Here is a 16,140-nt window from a genome sequence, read left to right on the forward strand (position 1 = left end):
CTAAACCATGTGGCTGGATTCATAAGGTTTACCTGCACTGAATGAACAGATTCATAAACACACTACCGTACCAGAAACATTATAGTGCAGGTACAGGAAATAGTATTAATTCATCTCTTATTTCACGAGTGATTAATTATTGATTCCTACATGTAATACATGAATGAATAAAAAAAAAATACTCTTTACCTCCACTTGAGTAAAAGTACCAAAGTATTTACCTTCAAATGTACAAATGTACGAAGGTAAAAGTAGCATGATTTATTATGGCTCTAATGTTTCATTATCATTTCTGTAAAAAGACTCTTGATGAATCAACTCATTTTGGGTGAAAAGACTCGTGTCAATTATTAATCTGACACTAATGTTTATTAAAATTATCATAAGAACAAAACACTGATTGGTGTGATCGCTTCACGCTTCCTTTATTTTGACAATGTTACGTTTTTATTCACACATAAACCAAAAAGAAGATTGTTCAGAATGTAGTGGAGAAAAAAGTAAGACATTTGACTACCAAATGTGGTGGCGTTAACGTAAAAACTCACCCAACTAGTTACATTTACTTAGTTACTGTCCACCACTGCTAATGTATGCCTTAATGCAGGAGCAATATATTAATTATTTTAGTAATTAAGGTACAAGTGTCATCAGTTATTCATGAGATTCATACAGGTCATCAGGATGACCATCACAAATATTACCTCATGTCATGTTCAGAATCAGATTTATTGGCCAGGTATGTGGATACACACAAGGAATTTGTTTCCGGCTGATGGTATCTCTCTAGTAATGGTACGATACAGTGTACAAGCAACGTATACATTAAGCACAAAATTATCCAAACTATAAGATTATATACACACAATATACAGATATGTAATTTAGCAGCATCTGACATATTTACAAAACAGTAAAGTGCACAACATGTAGGATGAGTACTACAGTGTAGTCAATTTGGCAGCAGATGAATATTTTTACGCTTACGTGTTATGTATTATCAGTCATTTATTTATTTAGTAGGGAGATCGCCTGTGGGAAGAAACTGCTTTTAAATCTGGTGGTTTTAATGTGGATGGATCTATAGCGCCTGCCGGAGGTAAGGGGTTGTGTCCAGGGTGTGAGGAGTCAGTGATAATTTTCTCTGCCCGTTTCTTGGTTCTTGAAGTATACAAGTCCTGGAGAGAGGGGAGAGGAGCACCAATGATTTTTTCAGCTGACTTCACCTGTCGCTGCAGTCTGTTCCTTTGTTGTGTTGTGGCTGCACCAAACCAGACTGTGATGGAAGTGCACAGAACTGATTCGATGGCCGTAGTGTAGAATTGTCTTAGCAGCTCCTGTGGCAGTCCCAGCTTTCGCATTTTCCGCAGAAAGAACATTCTCTGTTGGGTTTTCTTGATGGTGGAGTTGATGTTATACTCCCACTTCAGGTCCTGGGAAATAATAGTGCCCAAAAACTTGAAGGACTCCACAGTTGAAACAGGACTGCCTAAAATTGTGAGTGGGAGCCGTGCTGGTGAGTGTTTTCTGAAGTCCACTGTCATCTCTACAGTCTTGAGCGTGTTAAGCTCCAGGTTGTTCTGACTGCACCAGTGCACCAGCTGGTCGACCTCTCGCCGGTAAGCAGATTCATCTCCATCGCAAATCAGACCAATGATTGTAGTATCATCTGCAAACTTCAAGAATTTCACAGATGGGTCACTGGAGATGCAGTCATTGGTGTAGAGTGAAAAGAGCAGTGGTGAGATAACACATGTGAAGCATGGGGGTGGATCAGTAATGGTTTGGGCTGCCATTTCATGGCATTCCCTTGGCCCAATACTTGTGCTAGATGGGCGCGTCACTGCCAAGGACTACCGAACCATTCTGGAGGACCATGTGCATCCAATGGTTCAAACATTGTATCCAGAAGGCGGTGCCGTGTATCAGGATGACAATGCACCAATACACACAGCAAGACTGGTGAAAGATTGGTTTGATGAACATGAAAGTAAAGTTGAACATCTCTCATGGCCTGCACAGTCACCAGATCTAAATATTATTGAGCCACTTTGGGGTGTTTTGGAGAAGCGAGTCAGGAAACGTTTTCCTCTACCAGCATCACGTAGTGACCTGGCCACTATTCTGCAAGAAGAATGGCTTAAAATCCTTCTGACCACTGTGCAGGACTTGTATATGTCATTTCCAAGACGAATTGACGCTGTATTGGCCGCAAAAGGAGGCCCTACACCATACTAATAAATTATTGTGGTCTAAAACCAGGTGTTTCAGTTTCATTTTCCAACCCCTGTATATGTATATGTATATATAACTATATATATATATATATAAAACCATAACAATAACAATGTTTTATCTCTTTCTACTTTATTCAAAGGGGAAAAAAAGAAAATATAAATTAAAACAATAAAAAGTAATAAAATGAAACATGTATATATGTAACACTTTCTCTTTGTGGGTTAATTCAGACTGTTCCTCTGTTCGGGTGTATCAGTCCGTGTCTCTCAGACTGTTGCAGGTAGATACATACTGTGCTGCTACAGTGCTGCTCTCCTTCTCCTCTCCTAACATGATGCTTAGTTTCTGACCACTGTTGTTTGTGTAGTATGTAGATTCAGATTTGAGTAGCTCTATAAGCATGACAGTAGGAAACAATATTGCCAAATGGTCGGTGTTTTCCTTAGGACTTATAAAATCATTCTACAGAAATCAGCATGCAGGGTTTCTGTTGGATGTTTGTCCCATTTAACAGAACTGTGAAATTTCAGTGGACCCCATACACATTCACTGCCATGCTGAAACTCCCTGATGCAGTAATGAGTACAGCCGTGGCCTAGTGGTTAGGGTACTGGACTAGTAATCAGAAGGTTGCTGGTTCAAGCCCCACCACTGCCAGGTTGCTGCTGTTGGGCCCTTGAGCAAGGCTGTTCAATTGCTCAGCTTTGGATAAACGCATCTGCTAAATGCTGAAAATGTAAATGTAATGATGAGACCAAGGTAAGTGTACTGCATTGTGTGCTCCAGGGCAGTGCTGACCATGGTAAACTGGTGCCATGTGTTCCTGACATCTAGGATTGTTTTTGGAACACAATCATTTTTGTTTTCTTCAGATTTACTGCTAGGGCCCAGTTCTGGCTGTACTGCTCCAACAGGTCTAGGTGCAGCTGCATAGAGTAGAAATTTTACTTCCCCGTCCTGCAGAGTGAGTCCGGGGGCTGCACACTAAATCATTTATGTAGATATTAAACAGTGTCGGACTCAGACTGCAGTCCTGCAATTCTGTGTTGTGTATTGTGTATGTTTGTCACCGGTTCTTACAGCACTTTTGTTTCTTAGTAGTATCTGTGTGTGTTTGAGTAAAATGTATGTACACACACACACACACATACACATACATAAAAGAACACATATACAGTTGTATGGCAGTTGTATGGCATGTGTAGGGCAGTTGTAGCCTAGCGGTTAAGGTACTGGACCAGTAATCAGAAGGTTGCCGGTTCAAGCCCCAAGGCCCTTAACCCTCGATTGCTTAGATTGTATACTGTCACAGTACTGTAAGTCGCTTTGGATAAAAGCGTCTGCTAAATGCTGAAAATTTAAATGTATGAACGTAACAGCTACAGCCACGCTCCACTAATTGTCTATTGGTTTTCCATAACATTATAAGTAACTAGTTATATTATAAGTTACTACTACCACTACCATCACCAATAATACTATTATTACGACAACAACTATAATATTAAAAACTAATTGATTATTATGAGTAATTATGATTATTTACAGTTAATATTTTACAATATGTCTGTCCTAAGATGCCTGTAAGTACCCTGTGTTGAGTACCTAGAATAGTGTTTTATTATTGATATTGATACATTATTCTGGATAATAATTACTGATTATTATTCCTCTTTTTTTGCAAGCTGCAATTTACTGCTCCCTCTTCTTTACTGGCATGTTTTTGTTCTGTTACTCTGTTTAGTGCGAAGTAAAACACAGCTACCAAGCAGGACTAGGTCGAGTCCAGGGTGCTTAACGGTCATGTAGCAGAAATGAAAGAAAAAAATAAACAAAACAATTTAGAATAATAATGATGATAATAAGAAGAATATTTTAATAAACTAACATTCATTTAAGTTATTCCTACATATTTGTGCTGTAAGATCTACAGAACATCCCCGTGTCAGTTTTAAGTTCACATATACTGACACATTTCTAAAACAACACATGGCTCCAACATCCACATTCTACTGATCTTTCTAACACTCACAAAACAGATTCAAGTCTATTTTAGTTATTTATCTGATAAATCTCTTTTATAAAGTTGCACTTTTTAATGTTTACCTTAGAAATGGCTTTAACACAGCTAACACCGACACATACAATGTCTTATTTCACTTATTTGGATTTTATTGATACACAGCTAAGACCACTTTCACTTTAACCAAGATGTGTCTGACTTTGAAATATGTTTATGAAACGTTATGCTTTAGCAGAATATGACTTATAACGTCCCATTTCTCACAATACAGTGAAATATACAAACACATTTTTAACACAGATGTCACTTATAAAGACTTTATAAGTCAGTATTGTTCAGCACCGAAGAATCTGAAAACTTATTAACTCAATTTTTATTTATTTACTTAATGTATTCATTGTTTATTTAGTTAATCACTCATTCATGACTAACACCCACTTTAACAAAACATTAATGGCTCTAGCAGTCCAGGTGAGACATATCCATCTATTTTACTTACATTTTTTACTCTCTCACTCACACACACACCTGCAAAAGCTAGCAACAAACACAAGCGTTGTCCATTTATATATTACACATTCCTAAACACAATTTTACCTTCACCCTACACCTCGTCCTACACCGCTGCAGGTGTTTTAGATGTATTTTTTTATCCTAACGTGTCTCTAATGCTACTTTCACAAGCACTGAAAGGTTTTTAAAGCTATTTGTTTGTTTTATTTCAATTTCACTACAAATTTACTGATTTGACTTATGACTTTTGATCATACACTGCTCTATTCTCCCACTCTGTCTTATATCCTAGTATGGGTTATTTTTTGGGCTACATTGTCATGTCTCTAATGGCTATTTGTCCCACCTAATTGTACAATACTAAAATATTTGACAAAAACGGCGATTATAGTACATTGTAATAAGGTTTAGGGTTGCATAGAAGCCCTGTTGAATTTCTTTTTTTAACATGTTTATAACGGCAAAATTATTAAAATTAACTTTAGTTACAAAAAAAAAAAAACATCAAATCGATTGTGGACCAATTTACTGAGGAAAAACTACAGTGGCCAAGAAGTGCAAAACAAATTAACATTTTAGAAAACAAATTTACATCAAGGTATATATAAATCCATATATATATATATATGTGTCAGAATGCATATAAATGGAGCCACTTAATGCTGTTTAATGATAATAGTTGACCATTACACTCTCAGCTTAAACAAAACTTCAATCCTAACAATAATAACGGGACGATATTTTAAGTGTATCCAGAGCGGTAGAGAGAACAGAGTGGCGACTCTCCCGTAGAGAACCGTTGTAATGTTTTTTGTTTTTTTACTACTTTTACTGGAGTAATATTCTACCGTGGATATCTCTACTTTATCTCAACTACATGGACTTTAACTCGACTACATTCTGTACCTTCTCCACCACTAACATTAGACAAAATGAACTTGTGCATATTCACAATGAATTCACTAATGTATTACATGTAGGAATCAAGGTTATAATAGTTTTGGATTTTTCATTATAGTTTAGTTTTATTTCATTGTGACTTTTTTCTCTCTAATTTAGTTAGTTTTAATACGTTTTTATAGTGGGTTTGCTAGTTCTTTTGAATTTTTATTATTTTTTTAATGCTTAGTTTTAGTTTAGTTTTTATTAGTTCTAGTATTTGTTTTAGTTTTTTTATACTTTGGGTCATTCTTCAGGTGCAGGATTCAAAAAGGTCAGAGTAAGTATTATGTAATAAAAACTCAACAAAAGATACCATTTAAAAATGTTTTTCAAATACTGTTGAACAACCAACTGTCCACAAAAACTGTAACAGTCCACAAGATATCAGCCGTAAGTGCAAAATGTGTATAATACTGCTGCTGAAATGTAGTTGTTGACAGTTACCATCTTTCAGTCAGTTATTTAAAATGAGTCTGTTCACATGAACTGGTAAAAGTGAGGATATTTACCTGTCCATAACCCTGCCACTGAAAACAGGCGCTCATAATATGAACCATATCTAGATGCAACACCAGTGGTGTAACTAGGAGCTCAAGGGCCCCAGTGCAAAAAAGAAATGTTGGGCCCCCTCAACAAATTGCATCTGCTGACAGCTGGTCAGAATAAATTAAAAGTCACTCAGAAGTTACACTTCAAGTCCAAATTCCTGCCTCTGGTATTTTTACTGCACAGTTTTAGTTATTTTAATTTTACTTATCAAAAATATTGTAATATAATAATAAGGACCTGGCGAGTGCAGCCAATGGTAGTGAGGTGAGTGGTTAATGTCGTGGAGGCCCCCCTGCCATGGGCCCCGGTGCACCTTCTGTATCTGCCGTAGTTTTTCCTGCCCTTGTAATTCACACAAGAACTATTTTTCCTTAAAAATGTTTCCTCTCACCTGTCATGTAATGTGAATTACACATCTAGTGTCTGGTCCTTTAAGAATGTTAAGTGTACTATAGGTGCGCAGGGAGCGAATGTGTAGGGAAGCTATCAGAAGTTCTGTTCATCAGAGTTCTGCTTCATGCACTTTTAAGAAACAAAAATTACCACAGAGACGCAAATTTACGTGACACAAACAGCTCAATTAAAATAGTTTGATTAAAAAAATTATCTCGATTATTTTTTTTTAATCGCGATTAAAAATGTTAACGCTTTAATCGCGTTAATTACCGCGATTAACGACAGCCCTAATAATAATATAAACTAATTCATGAAACACACATAAGGGAGCTCAATCTGAGAACATCAACTTAACTTTTGCTGTGGTCATTTTGCAGGCTAGCGTGGAGAGCAGAAACGGAATGTAAACATGAAGTGCCGTCAGGGAGCCCAATCCCCCCAATCTCAATCCGCTCCCTACTCACTCCCCCTCTCCACTCCGCCTCCGTTTGCGCGTTCACGTGGAGGGTCCCTCTGTAGTGGAGTGTTAGTGAGGAGGGAGCGGATTGGGAAAGACCGCATGAGGTACCGTACGGTGCTCGAGTGGAAAACATCGATTTCATCAGTTCACAATGCTCATAAATAAAATGATGAACACGAAAACGAAGGCTATTCTATTTATAATATTAGTACGTTCTCGTTAGTTTTGTAAACGCCTAATACAGTTACAGTTAGTTATCGTTTTTTTTTATTTTAACAGCACCGGGTTTGTTTGGCGAGATCAAGGAGTGTAGCATCTCTCTCTCTACGGCTCTGAGTGTATTATAATATCTTAAAGAGTACAGTGACATTTTATTGTGTAATCTACTAAACTCACCACATAGTGACAGTCGTGGACAATTCGTGAAAAACAGCAGTGCCCAAAACTAGTAATATATTAATAAGTAAATAAAAAAATAAAAAAATCATGTGAGGCTACCTAGATAATGTGTATGACATGTTCAGATCTAATATTTAAAAAGAGGAAAATTCTCTTATCTTGATAAGATGTGTGGCTCTTAAAAGAACCGTTGGTTTGCCAGAGCGACTAAGGCGCTTTACTTGGAGCTGGTGTACTTGGTGACGGCCTTGGTACCCTCGGACACGGCGTGCTTGGCCAGCTCACCGGGAAGCAGCAGGCGCACGGCGGTCTGGATCTCCCTGGAGGTAATGGTGGAGCGCTTGTTGTAGTGAGCCAGACGAGAGGACTCACCAGCGATACGCTCGAAAATGTCGTTGACGAAGGAGTTCATGATGCCCATAGCCTTGGAGGAGATCCCGGTATCAGGGTGGACCTGTTTCATGACCTTGTACACGTAGATAGCGTAGCTCTCCTTCCTGGACTTTCTGCGCTTCTTGCCTCCTTTGCCGGCGGTCTTGGTGACGGTTTTCTTGGAGCCCTTTTTGGGCGCGGACTTCGCTGGTTCGGGCATGATGCTGCTGTTTCCTCTAGAGCAAACTGCTAGTGAATATAGACGCTCTACACGCCCGCTTTATTAACCCTGCATGCTGAGTAAGACAAGATGAAACACGTAACTCTGATTGGTCCAAGGTCCTGGGTTTCTATTGGACAGAGAACATACAGTTCCACGCCCCCTTCTGCCCCATTCACTAGAATCTGTTCTTTGTTGTCTGTTCCCGCTTAATCTGAGGTCGATACATGTTTCAAAACCGAATATAAAAGATTAAATAGCAATATTTTATTAAATGTTTGTTAGATTAGATAGATAGATAAAGATCGTGTTAATGATTGTAGTGTAATCTACAGTAGGCTGTACATTGGTAGTATGTGTGATAGATGGCGGAAACCCGGAAGGTACTTTCGACAACGCCACCCCCGGGGGGTATAGGCCCCCGAGGGGAAAAGAGTTTATAATTACAAACGCCCCAAATTGATCACGGTTTCCAAAGTTCACAAGATACCCGCCCAATAGCAAACAAGTCCGTGCAATCAAGACAGAGACAGGGTTCTATTTCTAATCGTATACATATTTATTTACTTTCAAGCGTATTCACAATATATTCTTAAATCTTTTGTTAAAATGGTTACACCCAAACACACACACATATACTCACTTATTTACACACTACTGCGGGTATGGTTAGAGGTAAGCCCACCAGAATAACACGTCAACATACCAAACATACAGAACAAACACCAATACTAGAAAATCAAAATAATAAAAGAAGAAAGGCAAGAGAGGGCTTACCAGCAGGAGGACCGTACTTACGGAGTGGGTTGAAAGGACCACACGTGATCTACACTGCACTGTACACCCAAGTGACGCTACACTACCATAAAGGTGAACTCTGGATACCCACCACCACTGGGTTGGCCCCCACTACTGATCGTCCCCAATCCTGCCAAAGAGAAAGAGAAAAGAAAACAGAAAATATGATTAACACTATACAGTACCCGCCGGGAATAGCTGAGCCCACGGGACCAGCAGTAGAGCAATTTACAAAACAGTGACAGCACACACACACGGTAAGCTATACACCCCAAGCAAATATCACATCCCCAAGAGGGCACAGCAAGGCACCAGTACCAACCCAGCAAGTCGTGAGGAACAAAGGTGAGGCCCACACAGGCCCTGAAAACCCAACCACTGCCCCACAGAATGTATATAGAAATCAAAAAGAAAATCAACCAAAGAAATCATAACCCAGAAAATAACTAAATAAATCAATCATCAAACAAAAAAAATAAAATAAACCAAATCACAAAAACAACATACTCGATAACGAGTGGTTAATACCCACTTACCACCCCACACACCCTCACACATACACTAATTAAAGTTAACCCACACACGCTGCTGTTTGAAATGGCGGCACACGGCCCCTCCCAGTGGGATGCCGCCACAATCCAAAACAAGCAACAGCGTGGAAATATACTATAATAAAAGCACAATGAAAGCAGAACAACAGCCGGAGTGGAGCCCGACGATGCAAAGCTGGTTATAAATCCAATAGAGGAAAGATGAGAGCACCTGGAAGCCTGCAAGGAAACGAATATTTCCACATTAGCTGAGCCCATTAATAGTTACTCTTACTCATAGTAGCAGCAATATTAACAGTGGCACTACTTACCTAAAGTCCAATATTAATGTACACCAAACCCGAATACCCAGCTGGTCTCGGAGACAAAAGTCACGAGTATGGATCCTACGTGAAAGGGGGAAACATTAGCCGCGAAGCAATCCAAAACCATGCTAAACAAATACGTTGCCGGGCAACCACATACCAGAACGCGGGGAGAAAGCGAACTGAATAAACCACTGCAAAACACAGATAGAGCCCAAAGGAGCCACTTCAGAACGCAGGCCACCGAACGAAATTCCCTGAGAACAATGCAAGAAGCTAGCATTAGCAAATGGCAGCTAGCTTGCATTTCAACGCCAAAAAGAAGCAAATTAACGTACCTCCAGAGAGAAACGTGAAAATACCAACCGTTGCCTCCACAAAAGGATCGCTCGCGAACGAGCAATAACAGCAAAACCAATCCTGATGGCCAGGCGGAACTGCGTGAAACAGCCCGAGCTTGCTCCACTGGTCGTGTCCGCACCGTGAATTTAAAGACTATCGCTAACGCCGAACAACGAGCCAGCGTAATGACGTAACCAACGATGCGACACGGCTGCAGCACACTTAAAGGTACCGGAGCACCACCACATATGCAAACACGCCGTATGACGGCTAAACGAGAGATCTGATAGTAAACGTAAAATTACTAATGATAATTCAAAGCTTTTAGGGCTACACAAGTGAACTAAAAAAAAATGCATCAGTGAATGTGTTATTTTTACTTATAATGATGCTTTCAAGCTTTTGGGGCTAAACAAGTGATTTGCAAATGTACGCATCTGTGAACGTACTACTACTAATAACAATATTATTAATAAAGCAGAAAGACTTCCTCTTTTGTAGAAAATATGGGTGGCTCTTAAAAGAGCCGTTGTGTTAGCGTGGAGGTCTGAACGTTTAACCCCCGAATCCGTACAGGGTGCGTCCCTGGCGTTTCAGAGCGTACACCACGTCCATTGCGGTGACGGTCTTTCTCTTGGCGTGCTCGGTGTAGGTGACGGCATCACGGATGACGTTCTCAAGGAAAACCTTGAGCACACCGCGGGTCTCCTCGTAGATCAAGCCGGAAATACGCTTCACACCGCCACGGCGAGCCAAACGGCGGATGGCGGGTTTAGTAATACCCTGGATGTTATCACGGAGAACTTTGCGGTGACGCTTAGCGCCTCCTTTTCCAATGACCCTTTGGTCACTGGCCTAGTACCTTAACCACTAGGCTACAGCTGGCCCTGAATATGTGTCACCTGGACTGCTAGAGCCATAGATGTTTTGGGTGTTAGGGTCATAAATGAGTGAATAACTAAATAAATACATAAACAATGAATACATTAAACACATAAAAACATAAAAAATGTGTAAAGCAGTGTTTGGATTTGTCTGTGCCGAACAATACTGATGCAAGTCTTTATAAGTGACATCTGTGTTAAAAATGTGTTTGTATATTTCACTGTATTGTGAGAAATGGGACGTTATAAGTCATATTCTGCTAAAGCATAACGTTTCATAAACATATTTCAAAGTCAGACACATCTTGGTTAAAGTGAAAGTGGTCAAAGCTGTGTATCAATACAATCCCAATAAGTGAAAGAAGACATTTTATGTTTCAGTGTTAGCTGTGTTAAAGCCATTTCTGAGTTTTAAAAAGAATTATAAAAAAAAAAAAAATGCATGTTAATAAGTGAGATCTCTTGTGTAAGTGTAGGAGCCATGTGTTGTTTTAGAAATGTGTCCGTATATGTGAACTCAAATTAATTAATTAATTAATTTTCTTTTTTTATGGGGTTGGTGTTCTGGGGTTTTTTATTTCCCTCTGAGTTTATGATTTAGGTGTGTGCGAGTTTATCCATCTTCACCGTAATGTGTTCGCGAACAGAACTGTAAGTGCAATAGATAGAAACTGCAATTTCTTAACAAGACTATTTATTTACTGAAGTCAGAAGTAAAGCCGTTTAAAGTTTACAATTTAAATCCCCATTACGGTACTAAACACCGTGAAATACAAGAACGTGAACAATGTACAACATTCAGGTGTGAAGCTTTGCTAGCTCAATATAAAAGCAACAAGGTCTTTTTATAGCGCTTTATGTACTTTTTGGATATCACAAAGCTGGTCTTGACTGCTTCAAAGGACTGAAAAACAGCAAATGAAGTCATTAAGTTCCAAAAGTTATAGAAATAAGATTTTGTGTATTGTTAATATGAAAACGTACACTTTTTATGCCCACCTGTTTTCATGAAAGTAAATTAAATGACCTAATTTGGGTTAGATACATGTGAGGGTTATCATAGTTACGGTTAGAAACATGGGGTTATATTAGTATGGTTTAGAAATATTTTGGGGTTATATTAGGGTTAGAAACATATTGGGGTTATATTAGTTTGGGCTTAAATTGAGCTCAACAGATATAATCTGTGCTGCCTAGGAACACAAGGCGCACCTGGAGCTGATGAACCACACCTGGGTCCTCATGCCTTCAGATCAGGTAGCGAGAACAATGAGTGCCAGCCTGAGAACCTGCAAACGGAGACAAAAACCCGTCAGAAATGGGAGTCGGTGCTGCGGGATAAAGTTACACACACACAGTGGCGGCTCAAACACATGAATTACCAAATTAGAAAAGGCATCATTGTGAATACGGTTGTTTTATTACCATTATTACAATAACCAGTCTTATGGTTAACATTCAATATTCTGCTCATTCCTTATGCCTTCATCCAGCGTGTTTACATTCTACCAATGTACAGCCATACTGTAGATTACACTACAATCAGTTTATACCATCTCTGTGTAAAATACAGACTGTGTACACCGTGCAACACCAACGCCACTAAATCCTCCTAACAATTTTTTATATTACATAAAAATATACATACATAAAAGAAAACACACACATAAACACACACATTTAGTTCGTGTTTTCACATTTTGTTGGAAGATGGATGAAACGCTCCACTAACCGTCTATTGGTTCTCCATAACATTATAATTACAGTTACTACTACTACCATCACCAATAATACTATTATTACAACAACTATAATAGAAATAAAATCATTATGAGTAATTATGATTATTTTTACTTAATATTTTAGTGTGTGTTCCTAATTACCCTGTGTTGAGTACCTAGAATAGTATTTTATTATTGATATATTATTCTGAATAATAATTATTGATTATTAATCTTCTTTTTTTTTGCATTAGTAGCGTAATATTTTAACCACTACTGCAATTTACCGCTCACTCTTCTTTACCGTCATGTTTTTGTTCTGTTACTCTACTACTCATAACGACTATATTACTCTTACTAACTCAATGCTTTATGGAACCCCATAAACATACACCACTATAAACATTATTAATCATGTGTTATAAGACACCATCTGCCAATGTTTAATCAGCTGTACTTATGTAACCTTGTTTATAATTGTTGTAAGAACATGTAAAGTACATCTCTACACACAAAAACAACCAGTTTTTCCTAATATTTATAACTGAAAAATATAACTAAATTATAACTCGGAACATGCACAAACAATGGAATGATAAAAAAATTATGTTATGAAAAATGCCCATTTCAGTGGAAGCATGTAAGTGGCTCTTAAAAGAGCCTTTGTGGATAACTGGATGGAGTGGGTTCGTTTAAGCACGCTCTCCGCGAATACGGCGGGCCAGCTGGATGTCCTTAGGCATGATGGTCACCCTCTTGGCATGGATGGCGCACAGGTTGGTGTCCTCGAACAGGCCGACCAGGTAAGCCTCACTGGCCTCCTGCAGAGCCATGACGGCAGAACTCTGGAAGCGCAGATCGGTCTTAAAGTCCTGAGCGATCTCTCTAACCAGGCGCTGGAAGGGCAGCTTGCGGATGAGCAACTCAGTGGACTTCTGATAACGGCGGATTTCACGCAGAGCCACGGTACCTGGCCTGTAACGGTGAGGTTTCTTCACACCGCCAGTAGCCGGGGCGCTCTTGCGGGCAGCCTTAGTGGCGAGCTGCTTCCTCGGCGCTTTACCACCGGTGGATTTACGAGCGGTCTGCTTGGTTCTTGCCATCGCGTCTGGAACTCTACACTTCACCAACTGTAGGACAGAATATGTTAGCCCGCCCAACACGCTCTATTTAAGCATTAGAGCCGCTCCGCGCTCATTGGGCGTCTTGATTACGCTCTTTTCTCATTGGACGATCGTGCTTACGTCAAATGTCGCTGATTGGTCGGCGTTCTGCCACTGCATCGTTTAAAAAAAACAGTATTTCCTCTATGCTGTTGGCGGGATTTATAATACTTTTCTTGGTTTCTTTGTGCTTTTAGAACACAGCTTACAATCGCATTTAAAGTATATAACTTTTAAAAAAATATATTATTGATTATTTCGTTCATTTTCCTTATTATTATTAGCATTATTCTTATTTTTGTTCCATGTGCATTACACAAACACGTTTGTTTCACCACTTTTAATCGTCTATATTGTTGGTTTTGCTACTGCAAGTGATCTATAACTTGGCTAATGTATACATATATAGTGATATATGTAAAGATAGATAAATGGGGAAAAAATAAGTCATACATATCGATTTGTTAATTTTACCATGTAATAAATCATGTGGTTTATGCCGTGTGAGTCTATGAAACGATATTACATTTGTTTACACATTATCTGGGGAATTGCACTTTTTCTGTGGAAATGGGTGGCTCTTAAAAGAGCCTTTTGGTTAGAACACGAGAGCGACTTTACTTGGCCTTGGCTGCTTTCTCGGTCTTCTTGGGTAACAGAACAGCCTGGATGTTAGGCAGCACACCGCCCTGAGCGATGGTTACACCTCCAAGCAGTCTGTTCAACTCTTCGTCGTTACGCACGGCCAACTGCAGATGACGAGGGATGATACGAGACTTCTTGTTATCTCTGGCGGCGTTACCAGCCAACTCGAGGATCTCAGCGGTCAGATACTCCAGCACAGCAGCCAAGTAGACAGGAGCACCAGCTCCCACACGGTGGGCGTAATTACCCTTACGTAGCAGTCTGTGAACACGGCCCACGGGGAACTGAAGTCCGGCACGGGATGAACGAGTCTTGGCCTTAGCTCTAGTCTTACCACCGGTTTTCCCTCGGCCACTCATTTTGATAATCAGATGCGTTCGTCGAACAAAACTGAAGTAAACTAGAAGAGAGCTGGAAACGGTATGATATAGGCAAACTGGCTCTCTCCTATTGGCTTAGAGCGAAGGCACAGCTGAGCCAATCCTAAACGCGCCGTCATGTCTCAGGGAAACACATACACGCCCCCTCACATACTGCCCCCCCCCTCCTCCCCTCTCTTCTCCTCCGTTCTCCCGCCCGTGTAATGTATGATACAGAAAAGCTTCTCTTAAGCATCAATTACTTTATATTATGTTACAATAACATTTACACTAACAATTACATTATGTAAGGTGCTCATATACGTGAGTGCACATACATACACACATTTATACGGACAGTTTTATGGGGATGTGTAACAAAATTATTACACATAAAACGGGACCAGTTATACTTAGTGTTTTTAACTCCTTGCTTATTACACTCTCCAGAAAATATGGATGCATGTATGAATAGTTGTATGATCGCATGCATGCTTATATGTATGTATGTGTTTAGGAAACGCGATTCTTTATGGGAAGATATAGGTGGCTCTTAAAAGAGCCGTTTTAAGAAAACGAAGTTAATAAAACAGGAACATGTTTACTTCTTCTTGGGTGCAGCTTTTTTGGCCTTGGCCGCTTTGGGCTTAGCGGTCTTAGGTTTGGCTGCCTTGGCTTTTTTAGGACTCTTGGCTGCCTTCTTGGGGGTCGCCGGCTTCTTAGCCTTCTTAGGGCTCTTGGTGGCTTTCTTAGCGGCAGCAGCGGGTTTCTTGACCTTCTTGGGGGACTTCTTAGCGGCGGGCTTCTTGGCTGTTACCTTCTTGGGCTTCTTTGCAGCGGCGGGTTTCTTTGCGGCCTTTTTCACTTTAGGAGCGGCAGCTTTTTTGGCCGCGGGCTTCTTCGCCTCGGTCTGCTTCTTGTTGAGCTTGAAAGAGCCTGAGGCGCCGGTGCCCTTGGTCTGCACCAGGATGCCCTTGGTCACCAGGCTTTTGACGGCGAGTTTGACGCGGGAGTTGTTCTTCTCCACGTCGTATCCACCTGCAGACAGAGCTTTCTTCAGGGCGGCCAGGGACACGCCGCTCCTCTCCTTGGAAGCGGAAACAGCTTTGACGATCAGCTCGCCGACGCTGGGACCCGCTTTCTTGGGTTTGGCCGCGGTCTTCTTTTTAGGAGCCTTGGCGGGGGCCGAGCTGGCCGGTGCTGGAGCTTCTTCTACCATCGTTGTTGGAGCTAAAACGGCGCTAAGAAAGAGCGAGTGAA

General features: G+C 40.2%; 4 protein-coding genes and 1 long non-coding RNA gene across 5 annotated transcripts; all 5 read right to left on the bottom strand.

Annotated features, from left to right (window-relative positions):
• Positions 1–7,690: 7,690 nt before the first annotated feature.
• LOC134329021 (histone H2B) lies at positions 7,691–8,112 on the bottom strand. Its single transcript, XM_063010264.1, has one exon. The coding sequence runs from the start codon at positions 8,110–8,112 to the stop codon at positions 7,738–7,740; it is 375 nt and encodes a 124-aa protein (XP_062866334.1). The 3' UTR covers positions 7,691–7,737.
• A 365-nt stretch (positions 8,113–8,477) lies between these two features.
• LOC134329132 (uncharacterized) lies at positions 8,478–10,344 on the bottom strand. Its single transcript, XR_010014788.1, has 4 exons — positions 10,105–10,344; positions 9,927–10,023; positions 9,773–9,847; positions 8,478–9,040 (listed from the first exon to the last, which is right to left on the bottom strand). It is a non-coding gene; the product is annotated as an uncharacterized LOC134329132 (long non-coding RNA).
• Positions 10,345–10,663: 319 nt separating this feature from the next.
• On the bottom strand, positions 10,664–13,023 carry LOC134328378 (histone H4-like). Its single transcript, XM_063009482.1, has 2 exons — positions 13,018–13,023; positions 10,664–10,963 (listed from the first exon to the last, which is right to left on the bottom strand). Exons 1-2 carry the CDS (start codon positions 13,021–13,023, stop codon positions 10,664–10,666), a joined length of 306 nt encoding a protein of 101 aa, XP_062865552.1.
• A 367-nt stretch (positions 13,024–13,390) lies between these two features.
• Positions 13,391–14,880, bottom strand: LOC134328901 (histone H2A-like). The gene is made up of 2 exons (XM_063010138.1): positions 14,498–14,880; positions 13,391–13,598 (listed from the first exon to the last, which is right to left on the bottom strand). Exons 1-2 carry the CDS (start codon positions 14,878–14,880, stop codon positions 13,406–13,408), a joined length of 576 nt encoding a protein of 191 aa, XP_062866208.1. The 3' UTR covers positions 13,391–13,405.
• A 601-nt stretch (positions 14,881–15,481) lies between these two features.
• On the bottom strand, positions 15,482–16,140 carry LOC134328846 (histone H1-like). Its single transcript, XM_063010077.1, has one exon. It carries the CDS (start codon positions 16,097–16,099, stop codon positions 15,482–15,484), a length of 618 nt encoding a protein of 205 aa, XP_062866147.1. The 5' UTR covers positions 16,100–16,140.

The sequence above is a fragment of the Trichomycterus rosablanca genome, chromosome 15 (assembly GCF_030014385.1).
Source record: "Trichomycterus rosablanca isolate fTriRos1 chromosome 15, fTriRos1.hap1, whole genome shotgun sequence".
Classification (NCBI taxonomy): Eukaryota; Metazoa; Chordata; class Actinopteri; order Siluriformes; family Trichomycteridae; genus Trichomycterus; species Trichomycterus rosablanca.

What these genes read in the sequence shown, in the direction of transcription:
- LOC134328846 (XM_063010077.1), bottom strand. Translation starts at nt 16,099, where the DNA reads ATGGTAGAAGAAGCTCCAGCACCGGCCAGCTCGGCCCCCGCCAAGGCT.
- LOC134329021 (XM_063010264.1), bottom strand. Translation starts at nt 8,112, where the DNA reads ATGCCCGAACCAGCGAAGTCCGCGCCCAAAAAGGGCTCCAAGAAAACC.
- LOC134328901 (XM_063010138.1), bottom strand. Translation starts at nt 14,880, where the DNA reads ATGAGTGGCCGAGGGAAAACCGGTGGTAAGACTAGAGCTAAGGCCAAG. An exon ending in GAGAAAGCAGCCAAGGCCAA is followed by an intron (nt 13,599 to 14,497) that starts GTAAAGTCGCTC and finishes GCGCCTGGTTAG; the next exon opens with AGAGATCGCTCAGGACTTTA.